Below are 25,320 nucleotides of genomic sequence, written 5' to 3'. Positions count from 1 at the left end.
AAATGACCATAAAGCTATGAAAGGGTACAGATTTTCATGCTTTAAAGCGTGTCTTAATATCTTTATAACCCATGTTATAAAGAAGCTTTTTCTATAGGCAGAGTACCCTTCTTTGTAGGTTTTCATGCATGTTTTTCTGAAGGTGCTGGTTATCTTAAAACAACCTGATGGGCGAGGGCCATGATAACATAACTGCTAGGTCACGATACAGATGAAGGGTATGAGTGAAAGTTTGTGCTTGGATGGAACAGTTCACTTAATCTGTCATAACTCTCAACTTTTTTCTCACTTGCAGCATTATGCAGTTACTCGGAGCATTTCCTTCTCCCAGTGGTCCTGCTTCTCCTTGCAGCTTGGTGAATGAAACCACGTTAATTAAATATTCCCGTCTCCCTACCATAAATAAACACAGCTTCCGTTACTTTGTTTTGGATAACAGTGTCATCCTGGCCATGTTGGAGCAGCCTCTAGGGAATGAACAGAGTAAGTTCAGATTTTCTGTATAGAGCTGCAAAACAAAGGTACTTCATCAAGTGTCTCTCTCACATTTCAGGGGCTTTCCTGTCTGTGGGTGGGCACACAGAACAGAGAGTTGCTCTGGGGCAAAGCAGTGGGAATAACTTAAATGCCACTGATAGTCAAACATGCACAAGTCTACCCAAATTGTTCATGCAGTTGTCCAACTCTTCCAACCCTATAGGGGTTGAAATATAGGGTATGACCTATGTAGGTCATATACTTGCTGCTGGCTGCCATTGAAACAATGGGTGAGGGACAAAAGAAATAACAATACATTTTGAAACATCCTTGTTCATACAAGAATAAAAATGTAAAGAGTATAGGAGACTTGATTGGGACAAATGATTAACATATAGTTAGTATGTCTCCTTTATGCTTGCACCATTGCTGCTGCTTGCTTTAGGCTTCCTCTCTTATAACATATTTCTGTGGGCACTTTCAGCTCAGGTGGTTTTAGTTGCTTAGGAGCTGTTATAACTTTCCCACGTCTGATCCTGTTCTGTCAATGACACCTTCTGTAAAGCAGACTTGTCACAGGATGTTGGCTTTCGCAACTGAATTTAATTCATTTCAGCCTCATAGATTTTGACCATCAAGAACTTACAGTACAAAAATCTGATATTAAATGATACTTTGAACAGAATAACTGATCCTCTGTAAGTCTTCATGTGTCATAGTGTTACCTAATAGAACAGATGAAAATTCTTTAACATGCTACCTCAGTTAAATACTAACTTCTGTTACAGCTGATGTACTGTCCCCAGTACATTTTCCTCATCTGTAGACAAGATGGAGAGTAAAAACTAGTCTTGAAAGCAGAGATTGCACAGAACTGCATGAACTGGTGCTGAGAAGTTGCGTTATGGTCTAGAGTGCTCTGACCATGTTGAGAATCACTGAATAGATCTTGCAGGAAGTGACAATACTGGGAGCCATTGCCACATGTCCACCCTCAGTCTGTGTTGGAGCAAGTGTGTCCCTGACTAGAGTGGATTAGAGCGTACTACAATGGCTAAGCGCTCCTCATCCTCACTCTGCCTCGGCTAAATGTGTTACTGTGGAATCCTGCAAAGCTGTTGGAATCACAAATCAGATTATCTTTTCTTGCTGTGTGTAACTTGCTCACAAATCCAGTTTGAATTACAAGATTAATTGTAATAATGCACAAGTACATCAGGCCAGTTCTGACGCAGATCACGGAAGTGAGTGACTGATGAGCTAGTTTGGGTTCTCTGTGTGTGTGTGCTTATGTACAGGGTGTGCATAGGCTGTGCTGCAACCTCAACTTCCCAGGGAATAATGGGGAGGGAATAGACTTCTGTTAATTACCTGATGGTGCCAGTGTGTGGTTTATGTGCACAAAAGATAAATGCAAATGCCTTTAAGAAGAAAAGCTGATGATCAAGTATGATGATCTCATCTAAAGTGACTAATATCAGTAGCCTTTTCAATCTTGAAGGAAGACTGAAATCCCCGAAATGTTAAAATCATCATTGTGCCAGTAGAAATGCACCTCAGGTCTCTATGGTCTGACCTCCTGCTGTATAAAAGGCCAGCACTGGATTTGGACCAGGATAACACAACCTGGTGTTGCCCTAGTGAGTCTTGCTAACCTGAGAGGACCACTTAGCTCTGTGTCTCTTGTGGGGAAAAATTTTCCATGTTGTGGAGTCAGAATCTTCTGAGTCTTTGTTTGACCATTATCTTTTGTCCTTCCACTGTTCTTACTGCTACTGTTTGTGAGGAGCTTTTGCAGAAGGTCATGGAAGAATCTTGGAATTGGTGTCTCCATATGGTTATTGTCTTACCTAAACAGGCAGTGACTGGACAATCTTATTTGATTTCCTCAGAGGTATTTTGGAGACAAATGGTGATCTGCATAAATTTGGATGAAAGTTGCTTTTAGTGATGAAACTGAGCTGGCAAGTATTGAAATTACAAAGTAGACTAGTACTTTGCTGCTGCAGAGAGATTTGTTTGCTTCTCACCAGTTTTCCTCAGAGTTAGGGAGGAGTTAACCATGAAAGAAAAACTGCTGTCATGCCTGCATTTTCTTCTTGTTGAATGATTACACAGTGAACTGTTTGTAGTATATGATGATGTCTTATTCTCTTAACCCATGTGCTTTGCAGATGACTCTTTCCCCTCTGTCACGGTTTTGATCCGTGGGACATCTGGAAGATTTGCGTGGGCCCAGCAGCTCTGTCTTTTACCAAGAGGAGCTAAAGCAAATCAAAAGGTCTCTATCAAAGCCCGTAAAGAAATCTTTAACTTAGAGATGTTCAGCAGAAATTCCACTAATGTGAGACAGCCCCCAAAGCTGGTGATTATACATTTAAAGCTGAGCCATGGGGCCTTTAGCTGTAGGTAATGTGCAATATCTCTGGTGACTCCTTACCACTTGTGTTTAATATTAACTACAGGCTGTGAAAGTGCTGTTGCTTTTTTGACTTGCAGACTTGCTTAAGGGAGGGGGCATTCTCTTTTTTTTTTTTCCCTTTTTTTCTGAAAGCATTTTCTGAAGTGATGGGGTAAGGCACAGTGTATTTAGTGTATATGCAGGAGTGTTGGTGCTAGTTTTCAGGTATTAGGCAAAGCCCTTGCAGAGGGAGTGAAGTCTGGAGGTGTAGAATGTGGTGCTGCAGAGAGAACAGGTCTTCAAGCTACAAAACCTGATGTTGCAAAGATGGCTGTAAACCCTCTGAAAAAAATTATCTAGCTGGAACGCTGGAACAGCTCTGGAGAGGAATGGTGGAGGAGAAATACCCCAGTCTTGCTTTATAGAAAAAATTTCTTACTGCAGTTGTCTAATGGAGCATATACTCTTGTTATGAAAATGCCTGTCTGTGAACTTCTTCAAATCTTTAAAGTCTTCCCATGACCCTCAATAAAAGAAAGGCAGTAATGTAACTGAAATGAGGGCTTGTCAGTCTCAGCTGGCATGTTCATTTAGATGAGTGTGGTCTCTGCAAAGCAGCCTTTGGGAAGGCCATCCAGGATGTGTTTAGAGCTCTGCTATCTCTGGAGCTGAGACCCATGGCTAAATAATCTCAGTCCAGGTGTGCTACCTCCTACACTAAAGGACAAGCCATGATCTGGCTGCTGACTTACTCACCAGTTTTAAGGAAACTTTTCCAACTTGAAGGCATTCTAAAACTTAATTGTTAATGGTTTTGCCCTTTTGAAATGTAATCAGTAGTAAACTTAGAAAACAACACTGCAGATGGAATGAAAGATCTTGCTTACTTGGAGCTGATGCACATCTAAACCTGCACCTAGATAATTTGTTGCTTTCCTTGGTAACTTGGAAGTTTGGAATTACATAATGACAGTATAGAACATGATGTAGTATAGTAGCAATGTCAAAATTGCATCATGATCCGTGATGCAAGACCTTTGGCTATTCTGTCAGTGCATCTCCTGATCCACAGCATTGCTGCTCTCTTTGGCTTATTCTGTGATCATCACAGTCAGGAGGATTGAAATGGAGTTTCTCAAATACTTGCCAACTTTGTCTGAATACAGTTAGAATCGGCTGAAATTAAGATGTTGCCATGTAAGTCTGCCATTTTTGTGGGGTTTGCAACTGTTTACAGGCTAGATGCTTAGAAGAGTTCATAGATTTCAAATGGACAGTTCTGTCTTTTTAAAATTCACAGTCACATTTTTAATACAGGTCTTTTAGTTTAAAGTATTGAATGTTTTCTAATGATGCTGCTCACTAATAGCTTAGTGTAGTTCTGGCAGCGAGGGGAGAGGAAATGTTTTTCATCTGTTCTAATATTGTCTAGTGATGCAATACCTTGAATGTAAAGCAACCTCTTTTTTTCAGACATTTGTACCAGAACCTCGACCAGCTCCTAAAAATGATGTTGGGTTGAAATACAGTGTTAAACACCGCCCTTTTCCTGAAGAAGTGGACAAGATTCCATTTGTGAAAGCTGACTTGAGCATTCCTGATTTACATGAAATCGTGAATCAGGAAGTAAGTAACTGTCTCTGACTTGATTTTGTTCTTGGGTTTTTTTGTGTGTTTGTGAGTCATGCACTTATGTCTTACTGTAAATATTTTTACTCTTTGGCTTGTCCAATTTGATATTAATGGAATAATAACCTCTGCAAATTAGTTAAAACTGTGCACTTCTCCAGGAAGATGACAATGTTTTGGATGTATTATTTGGGAGACACTGCTCAACATGTTTTATTACTGATCCTAATACTCTGTTACTGTAGGAAGCAATGACTTGCACTTTGTTGCTTCTTCTGGAAATGGAAATGAAAAGGTCTTTTTTGGGGCCTTCCTGGAGGAAGAAGAGAGTGCTTGTCTCAAATATTTTGAAGTTTCACAGGATCTAATTTGTTTTAGTTTCTGTTCTCTTGAATAGAAGCCATAGCTGATACTGGATATTCACAGAGCTCTCCTGTACCAACAGGGTGTTTAGGTGCTCAGTTTACAATGTTGCAAAGTCTTTTTGAAAGTGTTTTAGTAACCATTCTGATGGTGGACTGCAGCAGCTGCTGCAGAGCTTTCCTAAGTGATGGAACTGTTTTCTTAGTGGATCTTTGTGATTTTGGTGACATCAGCAGTTCACACAATGTTTTCCAGCTTGAAGAGCGCCATGAGAAGCTGAGGAATGGCATGGCTCAGCAGATTGTCTTTGAGACTTCCATAGATCAGAGAAGTGAAGAGGAGTGGCGGAAGAAGAGCTTTCCTGATCCCATCACGGAGTGTAAGCCCCCGCCACCAGCACAGGAGTTCCAGACAGCACGTCTCTTCCTCTCTCACTTCGGGTTCCTCTCGTTAGAAGCATTGAAGGTGATCTGATACCTCTTGGTGTTGTCTGGTTCCTCTAATTCCCATGTGGTCTGGCTTGACAAAAGAGGACAAATAAGTTTTGTTAGTGGAAGATGATCTATGTAGTTCCAACTACTTTTCAGCTGCAGTCTAATTAAATCAAGTGATAGATTCCAGTATTCCAGGATTAAGAGCAGGGCTGTGAAAGGCTGGGCCTCAAGTTGAACATGCTCTGTGTCTTTGTTTTCAGTGAGTGCACAAGCCATCACACTCAAATGTTCACACTTAAAATCATTCCACAACTTGAGTTAGGTTTTGGGGTGGTACTTGAAGACTCTCTGAAATATAACTGACACAGAAGTTTTGCTTCAGAGGTGGTTGTGTTGAGGTGGTTTAATCACACATAAACACTTGGTACATAATAGATGTAGACGTTTCTTTTTTAAATTAAAATAATTATTTTTAGAGGTGATTCATATTCTTAATTTGAAATTCTGCCTCTTACCTGCAGATTCTCCCGTGTATTTGTTGCTTTTCCTTCCAGAAAGCTGTCCGGAAAAGTAGACTATAGAGCATTTGCAAAAATATTGTCTGAGAGTGCTCAGTATATTACATATTACTGGTATTTAAGTTAATTTGAAACTGCACATGCAACTGTATGCATAGCTGTGATATTCTGAAAGCATCTGCTGTTTTTGTTGCGTGCTCTTCTTGAGCAAAATATTATGTCTCTCACTGGCAAAGTACCACTTTTATTTAATGGAAGTGGAATACAAGAAATTGTCAACCTCTTGTGCTTGCTGTTACTCATTTACAGTGACAAGATGTTATATTGCATCAGAAATCCCTGTATAATTTTTCTCTTAGAGAAGGGAAATTCTTTTTATATTTTAATGGATTGCCATTGAAGCCATGAAGACCTTTCAATTAAGAAAGATGGGTTTTTAAGCTGTTAAACTCTGTCTGTTGGACAGGAACCTACTAACAGTCGTCTACCTCCTCACCTGATTGCACTTGACTCTGCTCTACCTGGGTTTTTTGATGACCTTGGCTACTTGGATTTGTTACCTTGTCGTCCTTTTGATACTGTTTTCATTTTCTACATGAAGGCAGGCCAGAAAACTAGCCAGGAGGTAAGTGAAAGTGTAGAGTGCCAACTAGTTGATACTGTCTTGTTTCTTGTAATTTCCAAGTGAATAAAGCATCACTGCTAGTGATTAGAATGGATTGTCAGAACCAGTGTGAGCTACAAGTCACTCTATACTCTCTTCATATGTAGGTTGAAGTATGTTGCTTACACTTAGGATTATTGTAACAAATTTAATACATTTTTAAATATAGATAAGATATATATTAAAATATTAATAGTATCTTTATTATCTGTTCTGTCCTTATTGTCCTTATTTGTAGAGTTCAGAGATTCAGATCAGAAAGGCATTTCAGCTTTGTACGCTCAGCTTGCAGGGAAGGTTGCAGTTTGTTCCAGCAATGAGCAGTGTCAAGGTAGTTTGGTTTAATTCTAATGTTAAACACGTGTTAAAGGAATGAAAAAGCTTCTGCAAGTAAGGAAGTATTATTGCATTGTAACTCTTTATGTTATAATATTTAGATTCAAAGGCGATTAGGTTAATCAGGTTAATTTGTGTAAATCTAAGTTGTGACTTCTTTGTGACCTAGAAACTTGCTAAGAGGGTTAATGGGCTCATTAGGATAGGATGTTTCTCTATTACCTTCTTATTCCATTCATAACTCTCATAGTAAAGATTAGAAGTGTGGCTTCCATAATAAATCACTGTGCCAACTCCTCATGTCACTGTGAATGCACAGAACACTGCAGCACCTTCTGCTTTGGTGTGGGACACAATTCTTGAAACCAGGATCATCTGTCTGTGAGTGTTCAAATTGTCACTCAGAGCAGCCAGTGCAGAGTCTTTTCATCTGCAAAGTTAGCTATGAAGCAAGATATGCTGGGTTTGCCTTTGAGCTGAGACGTGCACTTGCTGAGCTAGCAGAATGCTTATACACTCTTACGGAGCTCTTATGTCTTCCAACCCACACTTACCCTGACTTGTTCTGAAGCACAACTATGGTTTCAATGTGCTTAGTAATGAGAATGAATAACGATATTTCAATGCAGTGTGTCTAGTCATTGCTGAACACTGTATGAGGCATTAGGATGGAGTGTCAGGACTATGTGGCTTCACAAAGCCTCCAGCCTGGAAGCTTTCCTTCCAGCACTCATCCCTGCAACTTCTGCTTGGTTGGGGCCTGTGTCCCAGTGTTCTGCCCCTGCACAAGGCAAAATGATTGATGCTTCTACCACAAAACAAATACCTGCATGGCCCAGAAAGGATGAACGGATTGTTTGTTCCGTTCTGGTACCCAAATCACACATGTCCTTGTGTGCTGTTTGGTGAAGGGCTCAACTCTCACTTGGTCATAATGAGGTAAAAATTGCCTTAACATGTGTAAATATCCCATATCTCTGTCAAAAGTAGAATTAAAGTTTAACATGAACAGGACAGTGTGATTAAAGTGCACACTCGATGTTGCTGAAAACTATTTTGGAAAATCTGTTTCATAATCCAATGTGCTGTGAGGCCTGCCCTTTAAATTACTGTCATGTACAGGTGAGTAATGAGGAAAATACCTTTCTCCTCAAATTTTAACTCAGTCTAATAGTGAAAACTATCTAGAGAACCGTTGTATTACCTTTGGTGCTAATGCAGGCTCTGCACTGAATACTCATAGGTTTTTCTGATGAGTGCTTGAGTCTCAAAATTGCCATTTCCAGCCGTTTAATTCACTGTTTTACAGGCTTTGAAAATGCTGGCAGAAAGTTGGGTTGATTGAACAGAATCAAGCAGAATGGGAGGATGATGAGGTGCAGGGAGTAACGTCCATATAGAAAGTCTGGGGTTCCAGGCTTATTCTGTAGCTATATTTGGGCAAAAACATGTTGGTGACAAAAATTTAATTAAAAAGCTGAGGAGGAAGAGACCTCTCTCCTGCTTCTGTACCAACATGGTGCTGCTGGTGATTTCAGATCCTGAAGAACATGGAGTCTTCCAGAATTGTTCAGCCCCACTTCCTGGAGTTCTTGCTGTCTCTTGGTTGGTCTGTCGATGTTGGGAAGCACCCTGGGTGGACTGGTCACATCTCAACAAGTTGGTCAATCAACAGCTGCAGTGATGAAGAGGGACCTGAACAAGGTAAGACATAGTAAATGTCTTTTTTAGTAAATTAAAATGTTTAGGCTCCTTTAGAAGACAATTTTCTTGTGCCTGTGTACCTATCTGAACACTGGGTTTTTGTTGTTTCGTTTTTTTAATAAATAATGTTTGCTAGAAAAAAATGTGTAAATGTTGAATTAAGCTTTTAGTCAAAGTGAGCAAAACAAACATCTGTATGTTGTTGGGAGAAAGTAGCCTCAGCAAAAAAATACCTCTGAGCCATGTTTTTTAAGATTTGATGAGTATTTAAACCAGTATTCAGATGAAATTGGTTGCAGATTGTTGTGTGTATTGGCAAATAGGCTTGAAATACTAGGGGGGGATAGATTAAAATGAAATATTAAATCAAGCTCCTGTTTATAGGTCCTGGAGGTGTTGGAACCCACACATGGCTCTATGTCTTGCTTTATTGACTCTGCTTTTTTTCACTGGAGCAAGAAATTCCTCCCCTGAGCTTGTCGTATACCACCCTCTCCCCATTCTGACAGCCAGAATGATCCTCAGGAATGTGAGCTGCTATCCCAGGATGGGAAGCCGGGGGCTGGGTTAGATTCTGCCTTGGACAACTTGATCAGATGCCCTGGGAAGTGGTAGTGTCTGGACTGGCTCTAAGGCCCAAACTTGTTTGGGGTGATCTCCAGAGCCACAGCCTCTGGTGGGGCACTCAAAGGCAGTGGTAAGGCTGGTGCAGCTTGTTCATCATCCTTGACCTGATGCTGGCATCAGGTGTGACACCATTACAACTGCAGGTGCTTAAGCAGCACTTGCTCTGCTGTCCATTTACTGTGTCTAGAAGTGCCTTTCACCTGTATCTGCAGCTAGCTGGAGGCTTCTCTCTTAAGTTATGGAATAAAAGTTCAATCCACTGAAGGCTGAAGTGTTGGGGAGAGGTTAGAGTACAGAGGCATTGCTTTCTCTGAGCAAGTCAGGATGCATTACACAATCGCCAAGTCTGGGTTTAATTTTGCTTTAAGGATAGGGTCAGGTTGTGCTTTCTCAGAGGCAGAGCCTTCTGACCTTCCTGTACAGTGGCTGTGTCAGGACATCTGCAGAAGTCAGGTCCCTCAATTAGCAAGGGACCTGGTTTGATGTGGACTTTTCAACTCAAATCTTTTCAGAATGAAAACACAGACCACTAAACAGCTGAATTAATTCAACCAGCTCAGGGAAGAAGGAAACAGAAAAAGCATTCAGAAGTGGAAGGGAGGAAGGGCAGATTACTTCTAATCTGGTTCTGCTGGTGAACGGGCTGGAGCACAAGTCCAATGAGGAGCAGCTGAGGGAGCTAGGAGGGCTCAGCCTGGAGAAAAGAAAGCTCAGGAGAGACCTTCTCACTCACTACAACTCCCTGAAAAGCATTATAGCCAGGTCAGGGTCCATGTCCCAGGTAATGAATGACAGGATGAGAGGAAACGGCCTCAGTGCAGGTTTAAATTGGATATTAGGGAAAATTTCTTTATGGAAGAGGTGGTCAGGCACTAGCACAGGCTACCCAGGATGGTGGTGGAGTCACCATCCCTGGAGGGATTTGGAAATGGGACTTGGGGACATAGGTTAGTGGTGAGTTTGGCAGATCTGAGTTAACAATTGGAGTCCATGATCTCCAGTCTAAATTATTCTGTGAGTCTAAAATAGCTTCCAGTGAGTTGTGGTTAAAATAATTTCATGGGAATGTTTCCCTGCAGCACCCCTAAAATCAAAGAAGTTCCTAAAGAGCTGGGTGTGAGTTGTGGTGCTGCTTCTTGGGAACCTGTGCACTGGAGATGTGGGAACCTTTTCCTGATGCTGAAGAACAACTTGGAGTCTTCAATATGCCTCTGGCCACTTTTCTGTCAGTATGCTGCATTTCAGTGCTCCAGTGGCTTTGCCAAGGCAGCTATCCCAGGAACCCTTCTGTAAAGTGGATCAGAGAAATAATTAATTTTAAAGTCCTTGCTAGTCTTTCTGGAGGTGACATGGGGAAGGAAAAGTGGGGAAGGAAGTTATTTCTCTTCTCTGAAGGCCTGTATTGGCCTCAGCGTGGTGAGGGAATCAGTGGGAACTGAGAATGAGGAGCTTTCTTGCATTGATTTGTTGCTAGAGGACACAAAGTATTGCAAGGGTTCCGAGAAATCCCACATACAGCAGCTTTTCGTGAGGTGAAGAAAAGCCTTTATTGCGGGGTTTTAGAACCCTTATATAAGCTGTTCTGATCAGGTCACCCTGATTAGTAGAAGGAACATTTCCCTCATCCCATTGGTGGGACAAGAGAGAAAACACTGTCAGAATATCTGTGTCTTGTTTTGGGAAAGCAATCCCTTATTTACACAAATAGTCTTTGAGAAAGACAGTTCTTAAAGCTTTTCCCTTGGGAACAATCAGCACCTGAGAGCTTGAAATTCTCTCAGGTTCAGAAATCATGTCCACATTGACTGTTCTTTTTCTAACTCTGCTTGACAGAGAAAAGACTGAAGAGAGCCTGTAGAAACTGGCTTGAATTCTAGAATAGTATCAGACTGAAGAGATAAATGTTAGAATCCTTTGGAAATGGAATGACTAACAGAAAGATATTGCCAGGCAGAATGCTCAGAAATAGATAGTAGATGTGTTCTCGTGGCAGGTGTGCTTACTAGAATACTAGGAACTAAACAATCCAGTACATCAGAAATGTGTTCAGAATGAAGCCACTCCCAACCCAAAATGCCTTTTCCTTCAAGATAGTAAAACCATTTATCTGAGAAGGGTTGTTAGCCATGAGATTTGAGTCCTTTCATTTTAAAGTGAGATTTACATGGTTTCTTTTCTTTGATTGCACTTTGTATTTGAAGGTCATCTCTGATGCCGTGTGTAAAAATCTTCCTTCTGGCTAGACTTTCCTTTTCTGTCCATTTCAGATGATCTAATGATCTCAGAAGATGTTGGGGCAAGTATTTTCAATGGGCAGAAGAAGGTGCTGTATTATGCGGATGCCCTGACAGAAATTGCCTTTGTTGTCCCATCACCAGTGGAATCCCTCAGTAAGATCTTTCTGTACATGCTCTATACAAAAATGAAATCAACATTTTTTGTTTGAGAACTCTTTCAGAACCACAACCTAAAATAAATTAACTAAGTAACGTATTTAACAAGATCCTTGTCAGAAAGGCATGGATGTTTAAATTACAGTATTCTAATCTTCAGACCCGTTCCTGATGTGGCTTCTGTGTTCTGTGCCTTTCTCAGTCTGAGCCTCAGTAGATGTCCAGGCATGCATGGCAATTTTGTTGTTGCTAAGGTGCTTTAGATTGGACGTGTGATTCACCAATAACTGGTAATGCCTATTTGTTTTTCCCTTTCCTGTCAGTGATGTGCTCCTGCAGCACATGCAAGAGTGTTTGTTCCACTGCTAAGCAGAGAAGCAACAGCTTTCATGGCATCTTTGGCATGCTAAAAGTTGCCTGGAATAAAATATGGTGTAGCTGTAGGAAGGAGGAGACTGTATTCTGTAGGAAGTTGCTGGGATGTGTGTAAGTCCATAGGGAGTGCTTTATTGGCAGGCTGTTTCTGGAATAACTGGCAGTTGTCTCCTAACTCATCTTCCTGCTTACGAGGACTATATTGACCATACATCTATGTATGACCAATTTCAAAAGCCTTATAACATTTTTTTAGTATCAGCCTTATATATGATGACAGCTTAAGTTTTTTAGGTGGAAGAATAAACAAAAACTTCCTTTTTTTGGTCTGGCTTACAGCTGATTCACTGGAAAGCAGTGTCTCTGACCAGGAAAGTGACTCCAACATGGATCTGCTGCCAGGAATATTGAAGCAGCAGCCTCTGACACTTGAACTCTTCCCCAATCATACTGACAATCTTAATCCCTCCCAGCGGGTAAGGGAAAACTTGCATTGAAAAATTATGCTTTTTTTTTTTCTTTTCAAGAAATATGCTGGCAATGCTCAGGATTTTTGATAGTATATGATTTGGTTTCCTGGGATATAGAGCTACTTGTTCCTTGTCATTAGTCTTTGATACCTGCTTTGGTCATGCCAGAATTTGCATTTACAGTAGGAGATAGCAAGATTACATTACTTAAGTATAAAACTTAGATATGCTAAGTGGTAATACCGTGCATCCTGAAATCTTGAAATGCATGCGGGAAAAAGTATATGCAGTATTTATATAGTAATTCAGCCTCAAATCCATGCTTGGAAATTGAGGATGATAGACATGACCGCCTTTCCTACCTACCCAGTTTAAAACTGTGTGTCAGTTGTGTCTGAAATACCAGAAGTTGCTTTTGTACGTTAACAATGCAGAAAACCATGAACTGTTCTATCTGTAAGCAAAAGACTTACTACTATGGATTACTTTTTTAGAATTCACTTCCAAGTGTATATTTAGTTACTCATTTAAGGTCTTCAAGAACATTAAGATAAACATGTAACTGATTCAAGGGTGAATATACATATATATATATATGTGTGTGTATATATATATATATAAATTTGTATTGAATAAAAGTAGGTTGGTGACCCCAGCACAGCTGCCCCTGTGCAATAGCTGGCAGAAGTTGTACCTGGCTGAGATATGAATGACTTAGGAGCAGCAGGGAAGTACTTGTTGGCTGCATTATTGGACTCATGATGTTTGCAAATGCTACTCTTCCCTTATGTTCAAAACAGCTGAGTCCTACTTCTAGATCCAAGAGGATTCCTCAGGGCCGAACCATTCCACCAATGGGACCTGAAACCAAAGTGTATGTGGTGTGGGTGGAACGTTATGATGATATAGGTATGTACAACTCCTAACTGTTCACTAAAGTAACAACAGGGCAGGAACCAGAGATAAAATTCTGTTCCCTTTTTTGTTCTTTTTTTTTTTTAAAAATAAAATGCTAGATCATGGAACCACTGGTTTGAATTGGAGGGGACCTTAAAGCTCATCTAGTCCCAACCCCCTTCCATGTGCAGGGACATCTTCCACTAAACCAGGTTGCCCCATCCAGCATGAGCACTTCCAGGGATGGGGCAGCCACAGCTTCTCTGAGCAGCCTGTGCCGGGGCCTCCCCACCCTCACAATTAAACTAAGTCCTTATTATTGTCTGTAACAACACTAAGGTTCTGAATCAGTTCTTCAGTATTTGAGTTGTGATCCATAGGGTGTACATGAATTAGTGACATATGTAGGTCTGAAGTTTCCTTTAGCACTGGCAGTACTTGTGAAATGCTGTCATGAACTTTCTTAAGCTCAGTACCCAAAGTGGGTGTGTTCCCTTGCTTTTGAATCCTCCTCCACTGTTGTCTTCTAGGAGTGAATCTGGTTTTCTTCCTTTAAAAAAATGGCTTCTAACACCTGCAGCTTCTGTGCTGGTGGGATCATCATCCTCCTTGGTGTGATGGCACCTTTGGAACCTTGTGTTCTCTCTTCAGGGGAGGGCTCATTTGTTCTGCACTCAGGTGCCTGCTCTATGCTCCCTCTCTGCTGGGCTACTCCGGCAGCCTCCTGCTCCTCATGCAACTTTGTTTCTTAGTTTGGTGTTTCCTCTCTGCCTCAGAGTGCTGCTGCTCTGGGAGAGACCCAGCTTTGCTTATCCTGTTACAGCCATGGCATGGCCATGGTGAACAGCGTTGAGGAATTCTTTGTCCCCAAGAGCTTCTTGCATGCTGGTTCCAAGCCATGGCTTGCCCTCAGTGCTATGCGAGAGTCCCTGTACACTGGCCTAGCCCAGCAGGGTCTGCAAGACAAGTCTGAAACTGCTGCTTTGTTCTTTGATTTCTAATCCTCATTCCCAGTCTGTCAGTAAGGGTGGACCTTAATCAAGGCCTTAGCTCCTTCCAGAGTAAAGCAACCAAGGGAATGGGAGCGACAATCAAGAGGAGGCTTCCTGTTAAGTGTAGATATAAATTCTCAGGAAGACCGCCATGTCCACAGCATGTCCTTCAGAGCCGTACTGAGATCAGGAGGCAGACAGCAAATTCTGCATCATCATTCCTTGTCCAGAAATTGGCCCACAGTGTGTTTCAAGCTGGTGTCCCTGACCCACTTCCTTCTTGGGTGGCAGCTAAAGCCCCTTCACTGCAGGGACAACAGCTGTGCTACACAGGCAGGCTTCTGCTTGACTGTTCCTTTCAGCAGCCACAGGAATCTCCCAGAGTTCTGTGCCTGAAGCTGAAGAAATGAGCTTGTGAGCCTCAGTAAGCCTGGCAGTTGGATGGAGGGGAGGGCAGCTCTTTGGAAGTGACTTCTAGCCCAGAGGCTCTGCCATGTGCTCCTTATGTTCTTGGCTTTTGCCATATGCTTCTGGTACATCTTTGAGTTTGGACAGTGAAAAGCTGTCACTTTTTAGTCAAGGTTTTCATCCCAGTGCCAAATGCTGCCCTCCCTCTTTCTCCGTCTCAGAGTGTGTCCATGAGAGCATGGGAGAGCTCACCATGCTCTCCCTCTGCTTGCTCCAGCTGTTATGTACCGTTATCATCTCAGCTTTGATGGCAGCATCTGGGTTTGGGCCTTAGACTCCTTCTGCTGGAAAGCACTGTCCTGCTACCTGGACTGTACTTCTGTGGGTAACTCTCAACATCTCCTAACCCCTCAACAAGGTGTTGGGAAGTTCCAAATCCACTTAAGGGATTCAAGTTCTTACTATTTCCTCATTCATCTTCATTATCCAGTCTTTGTTATCAAGTACATGGGAGCAGAGTTGTAGATGATGGTGGAGATCCATAGAGCTTGGATTTGAGGAAGGATATCCTGTTTGTGGGATCAGGGCTCAAGGGAACTATGGTGTGAGTGGTTGGCATTGTTCAATGCTTCTAGCAGTATTCTGGAGGCTGGTCAGTTGTGGATGGGTGAAGATGCAGTGAATTTGAAAGCTATTTTTGTGGTTGAAGTAGTTCATCTCCTTCCTGCTTTCATGGTTCCTCTAGGGATTTGACCTTTGGGTTGAGAGAATGGAGGGTTTGGGACCTCATCTGCTGAATGCAGATGGCTGAGGTGTGTGTACCCTCCATGAATGCTGAAACGAAGCTAAACAAGGACACTAGCTGTGCAAGAACACTAATGGTATAAATGCTTGAGGAGTGCATGGTTTTGACTGATGATAAATAATCTTTCCCTGTACACAAGAAAGAAAAGAAAATCCAAAACTATATTAGATAAACTTTATTTGGTGTATCCTGTTCTTAACAGAAAACTTCCCCCTCCCTGATCTGGTGTCTGAGACTAGCACTGGTGTGGAAACCACAGCCAATAGTAGCACTTCCCTGAGGTAAGACTGCTCTTATTTTCATTATTTTTATTGATGTCTCAGTGGACTATTTTTTCGTTGAAAAAGTGAAAGAGCTTTTCATATCACTGCAGTTAAAATATAAATTAAAGAACAAAAAATGTCCAGTTTTATCTGAGTCTGTGATGAGTCTCCCTCCTGCCTGGCTGCCTTGTGAGGTGGCTAATGCTACATACATGCTGTACCCTGGCTGCAGGGCTCCTCAGTCCTGTGGGGACAGAGCTCCATAGGTACAGCATGACTGACAGAGCCCTTCTGATGGTCCACAGCATGCCCTGGGATCCTGCTGCCTTAGCCTTGAGGCATTTTAAAACTTTCTTTTAAAGGAGTAATTTTTCATCTGTGGATTAGTTGAAACAGTGTTTTAGAAGTGATTCAACAGTTGTGTTTTTCCCTTAAGATCTACCATTCCTGAGAAGGAAGTTCCTGTGATCTTCATCCATCCTTTAAACACTGGCTTATTCAGGATAAAGCTACAAGGAGCAACTGGGAAGTTCAACATGGTTATCCCACTGGTGGATGGAATGATAGTCAGTAGGAGAGCTCTTGGTAAGCTAAAAGGTTTTAGGAATGCTCATGTTTATATTTTATTTTTAAAAAAATAATGACATATCTGCAAAGTACGCGCTCTGGAATCTTTCTTTGGAGAAAGTGTTAGACAATGCTGAACAAATGAAAGCCATGCTTTTTGCAGTAACAATGGGAGCAGTAACAGCAGAGGGAGCAGGTGGGCAGCACTTGGCTGCCAGGGTAGCAGGAGAGAGCACTGGAACTAGGAACAGGGCTTGTTTAGATAGGAGAGATCTAAAATGTGACCTTGGTGTTTAGCACAGAGAGCCAAGGTGCACCAGAGGGTGCTACAGAATTTGTTACTTTGGTGGCATGCTGTGTGCTCCTTCTGGTTTAGAAGCCAGACAGGGATTAAAACCATAGCAACTGAGGATTTTCTGATGTGTTCAATAAAAATACTATACAGGTATATGTTAACAGGTTCCCTGATTTCCCTTTGCCTTTTCCTCTGTTCCTGGATGGATTCATAGACCTGTTCTGATATTGGTGCTATTTAGCTTCAGTAACTGGAAATGCCATCTGGCAAAAGCAGTACACAGGACAAAGTAAAATGAAATAATGAACCTGTCCATAACCCTAAAGCTGCTGTTGGAGGTGACTTTCAGGTTCTGGGGTTTGTATGCTTAATTCAGTGATTGGCAAATCAAAGTCAGATCTGGGCCCTTAAGTAACATCTATTAATTCAGCTGATGACAGTGGCTTTTTACTGAAAAACTATCAGGTATATTTCCCTAGAGTTGGGATTGTTTTTCTGCTGCATCAGGACTGTTAATATAGTGAAATTTTTCTTGTCTCTAAGTTCAGCAGGTGTAGTTTGTGTGTAGTGAGGTCCTCTAAATGTTTCTGTCTTTAAGAAAGAGCTTGTGAAACAGCAAAGGGGGTAAGGATTACTTGCTTCTTTAGAGGCATAGAAATTTCATTTCAGAGTAAAATAAGATAAAATTAGCTGCCAGCTTTTGAGTGCTACTACTTCCATTCCCCACCTCCTCCTCCATCTGCATCCAGCAGTGTGAGTTACAGGGGGTGACAAAAGTGGCAAAGCAGTGAGGAGAAATGTGCTTGCAGCCACAACCCATCAGGTCTTTCCTCATCTTCTTTCCAAGGGGAAAGGATTCTGCAATTCATACTAGAAAAAGTTACTGACAGGTAATTTTTTCATTCTCAGGGCTCCCCTGGAATTACGTGGTGTGACCTCAGGACCCATCTAAGGTCCAGATGGGTGGCATAGCTGGGGCTGTGGTACTGTGACTCTTGTCTTGGCTGCCCTGGGTTTGCCCTCTTGTCCCGAGGGTGCTGTTCCAGGCAGCTGCTTGGCTCTGGCAAAGCAGAGAATACTCCTCCTCCAGCCAGTTTAGGGTACCACTGAGTACCTTTCTTCGTTCTTTGCAGTGAAGGTCTTTATGAGCCTGGGGACCATGGCTGCCTGTTGTCAATTGTTCATAGAGTAAAGGACTTGACTTGGTGGTGCTGAACATCTCCCCTGGGTTTAGATGGGACAGAACCCAAAATTGTCTTTTGGCTGGGAAGCCAGCAAAGGGGTGCAGGACTGAATTTAAGCTTGATTAAAATGTTGTTTCTTTTTCAGGTTTTTTAGTGAGACAGACAGTAATAAATATTTGTCGCAGAAAGAGGCTGGAAAGTGATTCATACAACCCCCCCCACGTCCGCCGAAAACAGAAAATAGCAGATATTGTCAATAAATACCGGAACAGGCAGCTGGAGCCAGAGTTTTATACCTCGCTTTTCCAGGACGTTGGGCTCAAGAGCTGCAACCCCTAGGTCATTATCCTTCCAGGACAATTAGATCAGAGCTTGGTGGCTACACTAATGAAAACAGTTAAATAACAACAACAAATTTTCCCAGCCCTCCGGAATTCAGGAAATCATGTTCTAGCACAAGTCAGCAGGTACCATGTGGGAGGAATGAGAAATGAATCCGAAACACTGCAGTTGGGATACTGACATGATTCACCTACCCTCATAAGATTATTGAATTCCAGTCTTCCTGGATGCTAGCAAAATAATCTCTTCACCCAGTCATCCTTTCCAGACTAATTAGGAGCTGTAGGAGTCTTGCTCTGAAGGGAAAACAATCAAAGTAAAGCCATCTCTGCATACGAGGATGGAAATAAGAATAGAAACAAACCTGCCATTAGACACCTTGCTGCACCCATGTGTCCAAGGGCAAGGGAGAAGATCTTCCCTTGGAGAAGTCTGTTCCAGAGCATTAACTTTCCCTCTAAGAGCTTCAAAGACATTTTCAGTCCCCCTTGAGTGCTCAACAGAAGATCCTTCATTGGGTGTAACCCATCTCTGTACCAGAAGCAAGAGGAGGAAGATTGCTTGGAAAGAGAAGGCCCTAAAATCCAAAGCCCAGATGCTGTATGTGGCCACTCCCTCCAGGGCTCCTAGTGAGTCCATCTGCATACAAGACAACCACCACCACCTGAAATTAACTGACTTTCCAAAAGAAGTTATTATTGGATAAGAGCTTTTGGTTATATAAAAGCGAGGTTATGACTTTCAAGTCTGTTGCAAAATGTCTCATTTCAGTAGCTTGATTTTTATTTTTTAATTTTTTTAATGCAACTACTTAATTTATTTTGAAGCGTCCATATCACCTACTCACTGTTTCCATAAAAAGCATAAAAATCGCTGGCCTTCCTTCCATTGGATTGAAATCTGAGGTGTGGGGCTGCCTCCTCCCTATTATTTATAGCATGAGCAGATTTTGCAGCTTCTACAACACTTTTCAGAAGCTCCTGTTAAGCAGACCAAACAACTCAAAAAGAAAATTCACAAATTCTTCTTTTCCCCATTAATTTCAATGCCATGAAAGCCCCTTTGGAGTTATAACTTCACATTGTTTTGAATCTCCTGTATGTTCTCACATTCGGCAGCAGTGCTTCCCTTCCACCTAGGTCAGGAGTTCTCATTTTCATCCTGTGGCTTTGATGTGTTCAGGACTCAAAGGATGTGCTGGGAAAAAATGTTTGCAGCTACAGCTGTGATACTGGGATCTCAGAGATGTGGTGGGTGTGGGCAGCCCTGGGAGCACCTCTGGCTTCTGGCACATCCCAGCTGGTGGTGCAGCAGGGAATTGTGGCTGACACTCCTGGGGAGGTGCGGCCTGACAGCAGTGGGGATCCTGATCCTTCCAGCACTGGGTAATGGAAGAGGATGAGTGAACACAACTTTGGGGAGCTCTTCACATTATTTCCAAAGTGGTTTTAATATGCTGTGCTATGCATTGTAGTAATACCTGTCAGGCATTGAATTTTGATATTTCAGAGCTACTTTTTGCAACAGTTATGACTTGAAGCAGTCTTAATTGTTTCATTACAACTTACCTGCCAAGGACAGACCGCGCTCCTGGCTTTCCATGTGGTTTTTCACAGAGTTCATGGAGACACGGGCCCCTAAAAATACATGTGAAAGGACTTTGAGGTGGCCAACCACTGTGCTTTGTGCTTTTTGTAGGGAATAAGTGCACTGACTTCTCCATTCTGGAGCTCTGGAATTTGATCCAGATGAATAAAAAGTGAAAAAATGAGACCACCCAAAGAAAACTCCTGTAGCAAGATGTGTGCTGGCTGGCCCATACCTGTGTGCTGCAGGTGGCACATGGCAGGAGGAGCTCCAGGGCAGCATGTGGGTGCATTGGCCAACCTGTGCAGGAAACTTGGACAGCCTCATTCCTCTGCCACACTCTTGCCAGGAGCAACTTAATGCACAGACGCTAAATTTACCCACACTGTGTATGTACCTATGGGCTCTAATTAACGGCCAAACGCACTTGAACCAACCAAAAGGCATGAGCAATGCATGTGTAACCAATAAACATCCTGAGGAATCCCTGTATCTGCACACTGACAGTGTAACAGCAACCCCCCTTACCACAGCTGAGTGTTACACAGTCCTAGCAGATGCAGCACAGCTGCACCAGGTGCTGCTGGCAGACTGTCAGGAGCAGTCACGAATGCAGAGATGGGTGTCAGGGCAAATCCTGAGTGGTTTCTGGCAGGGATAGCCAAGTGGAGTGCCTGAAGATTTACTTTCTTCAAAAAGACCTGTGCTTGGCTGAAGGGTTGTCTTGGGCCTATTTCCATGTTCACCAAAAGGCACCCATGGGAGCAGTAACAGCTGTGAGATCCATAGGACTTGGGAGGAGGCTGGAAAGAAGGGAACTTGTGCACATTGTCACCACTCCCTATTCCAGGGGATAGATGTTTAGAATGTGTCAGTTGAGTTGTGGAACCAGCTGGTGAGCAGGTTACATGTGGTGTGGCCTGGCTGTAGGTGGTGGGATTGGTTGTCTGGAAAAGTAAGCCTTTGGGAAAGTCACAGTTCAGTACAAAAATGTGATGCAGAGCTGTGCTGCCATCCCTGATGGTTTGAGTACTGGTCACAGTAGTGGGCACCCTGTGCAGACTGTGCCAGTGCAGGGTGCCTGCAGGGACTGTCCCCCCTTCCCCCAGATGTGTGGAGGTCTCGGGCTTCATAACAAAATGCACCCCACCAGTCTGGGAATGACATCCATCTCCTCTCAAAGTCTGACCAAACTCTGATGGCTTTAGCTAGTCCAGGGTACTGTCTTGAGAGCTTTTCCCCTGAAGGGCCAGAGCAAGTGTGGTTTATTTCCTTGATGATTGCAAGAGTTAGCCAAGAATCTAGATTTTTTTTTTTTTATATATCACAAACTGCTGCATAAAATTTCTGACTTGATGCTTGAGTGGCTTGGGTCAGCATCACTGTCCTTCGGAGGGGATGAGTGCTCAAACACCTCCCTGCCCTCAACCTGCAAGAGTTCCACAGTATAAACTGGGACTCTTCATCAAACCTTTCAGTTTGGGTTCATAATTCTGTTTTAACAGAGCAGGAGGTGATCACTGTCATGTTGTTAAACACAGTGTTGAAATTACATTTTAGTACCTTAATATAGAGACTTTAAAATAAAAGCCATTCTAAAGGTACTTTTAGAAATGCATTAGAATCTTACAGCAGGCAGGAGAGGGGGAGGACAGTGCCTGTGGAAATTGGTGCATCTGTGGGTAGCAGTGTGCAAGGCTGGAGGGAGGAGCAGCCCTGGCTGCTCCTGGGCTGTACCTGCTGGGTTCACTGTAGGTCACAGTGTTTGTTTTCACAAGGTTCTGCATGCCCAGGAAGAGGAGAGAACTAAATTTCAGCCTCACAGACAAATTTGATGCATTTTCGTGATTGTGTAATTGAGTGATACCTTTAAAGGCAAACACAGCCCTTTTCTCCATGGATTTAGCAGGAGTAATTAGAAGTGAGAATGCCAGATATCATGTGCTTCAATCATAGAGAATTTGTATGAATTCCTGTATGTTGCCAAGACATGAACGTTCTGTTCTTATTGTATTTTTTTGTAAATATTCCTGGCGCTAAGTTGTAAAGTAAAGGTAAAATGTAAATATGAAGATGTGAACTATGTTCTGTTGTCTCTAGTACTTTATCTCTTATTTGTTTAGGGAAGGCACACAAAGGCTTGTTTGTATTTATGCCAATTCTTTGTCCAGGAGAAACACATCAAATATTGAATGTAACACAATTAGTCAAATAAATTTTAAAGATTCTTATCTAAGTAATTTTGCACTGGTCAGTTTTTAGTACTTTCCAAAACCTTGGTTTAAATTCTCCAATGGAGATGTTACTCAGGACAACAGCAGACAGAGGTAGCAGAATTTGACACCCTCTGCCCCTCAGTAGCTCTGGGAACAGAGGCTCATAGGTAAGGAAGTCATGTTGCATCTGCATAATCTGGGGAGTGAAAACATGAGACTGCCTTTTGAAGTGAGCCTGATGCTCCTGCAGTGCTGGTGTTCTCCAGTCACACCATGTGGTGCTTCCCATCTTAGGTGTGGGTCCCCTGTGGTGCAGCCACTCCAGACACCAGCTCAGGACAGGGAAAAGCCGTAGGCTTCAGCTGCGGAGTCCTGTGAGGGTGAGGGCTCTGCTGTCTGGGTAGAGAGGGGAGAAAGGATAAGACTCCTCAGCTTTGGGTTTGGGGAGGAGCTGGGCAGCAGCGGGGCCCTGTGACCCATGAGGGTGCTGCACCCAGCAAGCCATGGGGAACTGAGCTGGGATAGAGAGGATTTGTCATCAGATCCCCATCTCAGCTCCTTAAGGAGCGAATGAGTTCCCAGTGTGGGTCAGGCCTGCAGGATTTGTGTGTGAGTCTGTGCTTGTTGCAGCAGTGCAGGGGCTTTCTCTGGCAGGGGCCCTGTGCTGTCCCTGGGATTTCACCTTTGCAGCAGCTCTGGTGCTTTACCCAAGTTGCCTGACCTGAGGACCGGAACCAAAGCACTGAAGTGACTGGTCCAATGTTCTGGCTTTGCATTAACTGACATTTGGTGAGGAGGGAAGAAGCCACCCATGGAAATTATTTTTCAGAGAGAAGCTGCTAAGAACTTCCTTTGTGCCTGGCAAAAACCAGTAGCTGGCTAGTTCTGAGAATTGACAACTTATTCAACCATTTAAAAAGCTGGATCTGCCTCTGTAAGATTCACATTTTAAAGACAGGCAAGTCTGGGGAAGCTCTCTCTTGCTTCTGGCTTTGAAGAGGTAGCTGGGTGCTGGTCAGACCGGCACTGCCCCACTGCAGCCCATGTGGCCGGGCAGGGCTGGGCAGGGCAGCAGCAATGACCAGGCAGGGGATTGGAGGCCACAAGGCCCCAGCTGAGGCTGCCACATCTTGCTGACACTAAGCTCTGCTGAGCCGGGGTCAACTGGGCTCTGGGAGCAGCTCCGGGCCGGGTGAGGCCCCTTCTGCCATGGCCCCCATGGCTTCAGCAGCTGCCGGGCAGGGAGAGGGGAGCCATCGGCCCACAGCTGAAATTGAAGGAAGCAGGGGCCTGGGACCAGCCATGCAGCCAGGGCGGCCACCTCCATTCTGGCCAGGCCCCCTGAGATCTTGGCACAGCCCCAGCACGGCCTGAAATCCAACACCGTGACTGCTTCAGCCACTGCCAGCAGAAAGCATCATGACCATCTGCAGGTCTGGGTGAGATATTAACTCTCCCAGTGCACAGATGAAACTTGCAAAACACTGATCCTCTCTCGAGTGAGAGAAAAGCACAGAGTAAGGACATGTCAAAGACAACGTGAAGACACCAAGGTTGGTAAAGAAGGAGTCAAGTCCCAGATGGAAGAAGAATGAGGAGATGCCTTAGTATTGGGCTGGAATTCTTCTGCTAAGACCATGGAGATGGACTACGATACACTAAAATATCCCCTTTAATTAATGAGAGAGTATGGGGGGATGAAGTGTTCAAACTGTAGACATGAGCAGAAGCATCCATAATGAAGCAAAACAGATGTTGGAGTAGCTGTGATCCCATGAGAAGCTTGAACAGAGAGAGAGATGAGAGTGATGAAGACCCTTTTCCCCCAGGGAGAGAAGAAGAAAACCTCTGTTCCCAGAGATGATCGCAAAGATAAATGAAGAGAGCCTTTGGTTTTGAACAGCTCATCCTTAAAATAATAGACCATGAGTTCATGGCCCATGAACTCAGCCGTGGGAAGGCTGTGAAAATGGGAGAAGCTTCACAATTGCAGATTTTTTGTGCAGCTACTATTCATGGAAATTAAAAGCCACAAGCGAAGTCTCCATGGCATGGCAAAAGAAAATTCCTCTCCCTACAAGAACTGATGAAAGACTATTGTAGAGGTGGTAACTGATTGAAAATCCCAGGTTTTGTCTCTACGTTGTCCGTGGGAAAGAAAAGGGGTTGTGGGTAGGGGAGGAAAGATGTTCTGAAGGTTTTACTCCGATCCTTATTATTCTTCTAGTTCTGTTAATAAAGTTTTCTTTATACCTTTTAAGTTTTGAGCCTGCTTTGCCCTCCTCCTAATTCATATTTCACAACAGGAAATTAGTAAACAATTCTAAGTTGATGCACTGGTGATTTTCTCAAGTGCTGAATCCATTATATTATTTGGTGTGCTGGCCAGGAAACTCAAATGAGCAAACCTAAACCACTACATCCAGAAACCTCAAGCTGGGATATGTGAACATCTGTTTTCCTGCTGGCTTCATCTTCAGTAACTTCAGCTGGTGCCACCCACCCAAGCTCCTCACCAGAGTGCTTCAGGGAAGGTTAAGGCAGGTCCCACAGTGATCTCTGAGGAGTCACAAACATGAGTGATAAGCACTCATATCTTCCTCTGAAGTGCCAAAGTGCAGGGCCAGGGGCAGTAAGGGCATTCTGGGGCTGGTTTGAGGCCTGATGCTTTCTTCTTTCCTCTTTGGGAAGGATCGATACTCCCAGCTGTTTTGGGAGGCTGGAAATCTCACCTAAGGCTCTGGATTGGAAGTGGGGCTCTTTCAGCCAAGTCTTGGAACAGGTGGTTTTTGGCAGATGGGGCCTGTGTAGGTGCACAGTGGGGAACAACCTTCCTCTGAGCCTAGGAAATAAAAGGCAATTCCAGTAGCTCCATGGCCTCCAGATCCTCAGGACAGGAGGGCCCAGCTGGGAGCAGCTCTTTGGTTTCTGTGAAAGGTTCCCTGTGCCCCACAGGTCCTCCATTCCATGTGAGTGAAGTGACCTTGCACCACCTGGTGATTGCTGCAAGGACAAGAATAAATCCTGGGATGAGGCAGGAGTGGCCGCAGTGTGAAGCAGCCAGGGCTGTGCCCTCTGCCACAGCCAGAAATGAGAATTAACTTCCAATTTGTTTTCAATGAAGGGGAGCTGCTCCATGTGGCACTCATCAGCTGGCAGCATCCCCTGTCAAGCTGAGGAGCTGGTGGCAGGTCTGCCACGGGACTGTAGAGGAGATAATTCCTCCCCAGTGCCCTCTATTTTCATCAGCTCTTCCTAGAAACTTCCTGAGGAGGCAGAAGCATGGTGCACCGACACCCAAGATGCCTGTTCTCACGGTAGCATGGCTGGTTTTGACCACAAATGAAGCCAGATTGCTGTACAGATAATTTTC

The 25,320-nt window shown here is 43.4% G+C and overlaps 1 protein-coding gene across 4 annotated transcripts in view; it reads left to right on the top strand.

Annotated features, from left to right (window-relative positions):
• The window catches only part of RALGAPB (Ral GTPase activating protein non-catalytic subunit beta), a 63,967-nt gene extending 42,000 nt beyond the window's left edge, over positions 1–21,967 (top strand). For all 4 annotated transcript variants that reach the window (XM_058850799.1, XM_058850798.1, XM_058850797.1 and 1 more), the window contains 12 exons: positions 296–483; positions 2,652–2,758; positions 4,352–4,504; positions 5,126–5,335; positions 6,289–6,447; positions 8,361–8,526; positions 11,421–11,543; positions 12,261–12,397; positions 13,192–13,300; positions 15,696–15,774; positions 16,193–16,341; positions 17,948–21,967. In XM_058850799.1, coding sequence (XP_058706782.1) covers positions 296–483; positions 2,652–2,758; positions 4,352–4,504; positions 5,126–5,335; positions 6,289–6,447; positions 8,361–8,526; positions 11,421–11,543; positions 12,261–12,397; positions 13,192–13,300; positions 15,696–15,774; positions 16,193–16,341; positions 17,948–18,141 — 1,774 coding nt within the window. In that variant the 3' untranslated portion in view covers positions 18,142–21,967. The remainder of the gene's footprint in view (positions 1–295; positions 484–2,651; positions 2,759–4,351; positions 4,505–5,125; positions 5,336–6,288; positions 6,448–8,360; positions 8,527–11,420; positions 11,544–12,260; positions 12,398–13,191; positions 13,301–15,695; positions 15,775–16,192; positions 16,342–17,947) is intronic.
• Positions 21,968–25,320: the final 3,353 nt, after the last annotated feature.

The sequence above is a fragment of the Poecile atricapillus genome, chromosome 15 (assembly GCF_030490865.1).
Source record: "Poecile atricapillus isolate bPoeAtr1 chromosome 15, bPoeAtr1.hap1, whole genome shotgun sequence".
Classification (NCBI taxonomy): Eukaryota; Metazoa; Chordata; class Aves; order Passeriformes; family Paridae; genus Poecile; species Poecile atricapillus.
The sequence above is the reverse complement of the archived record's forward strand: the minus strand, read 5'-3'. Positions and strand labels throughout refer to the sequence as shown.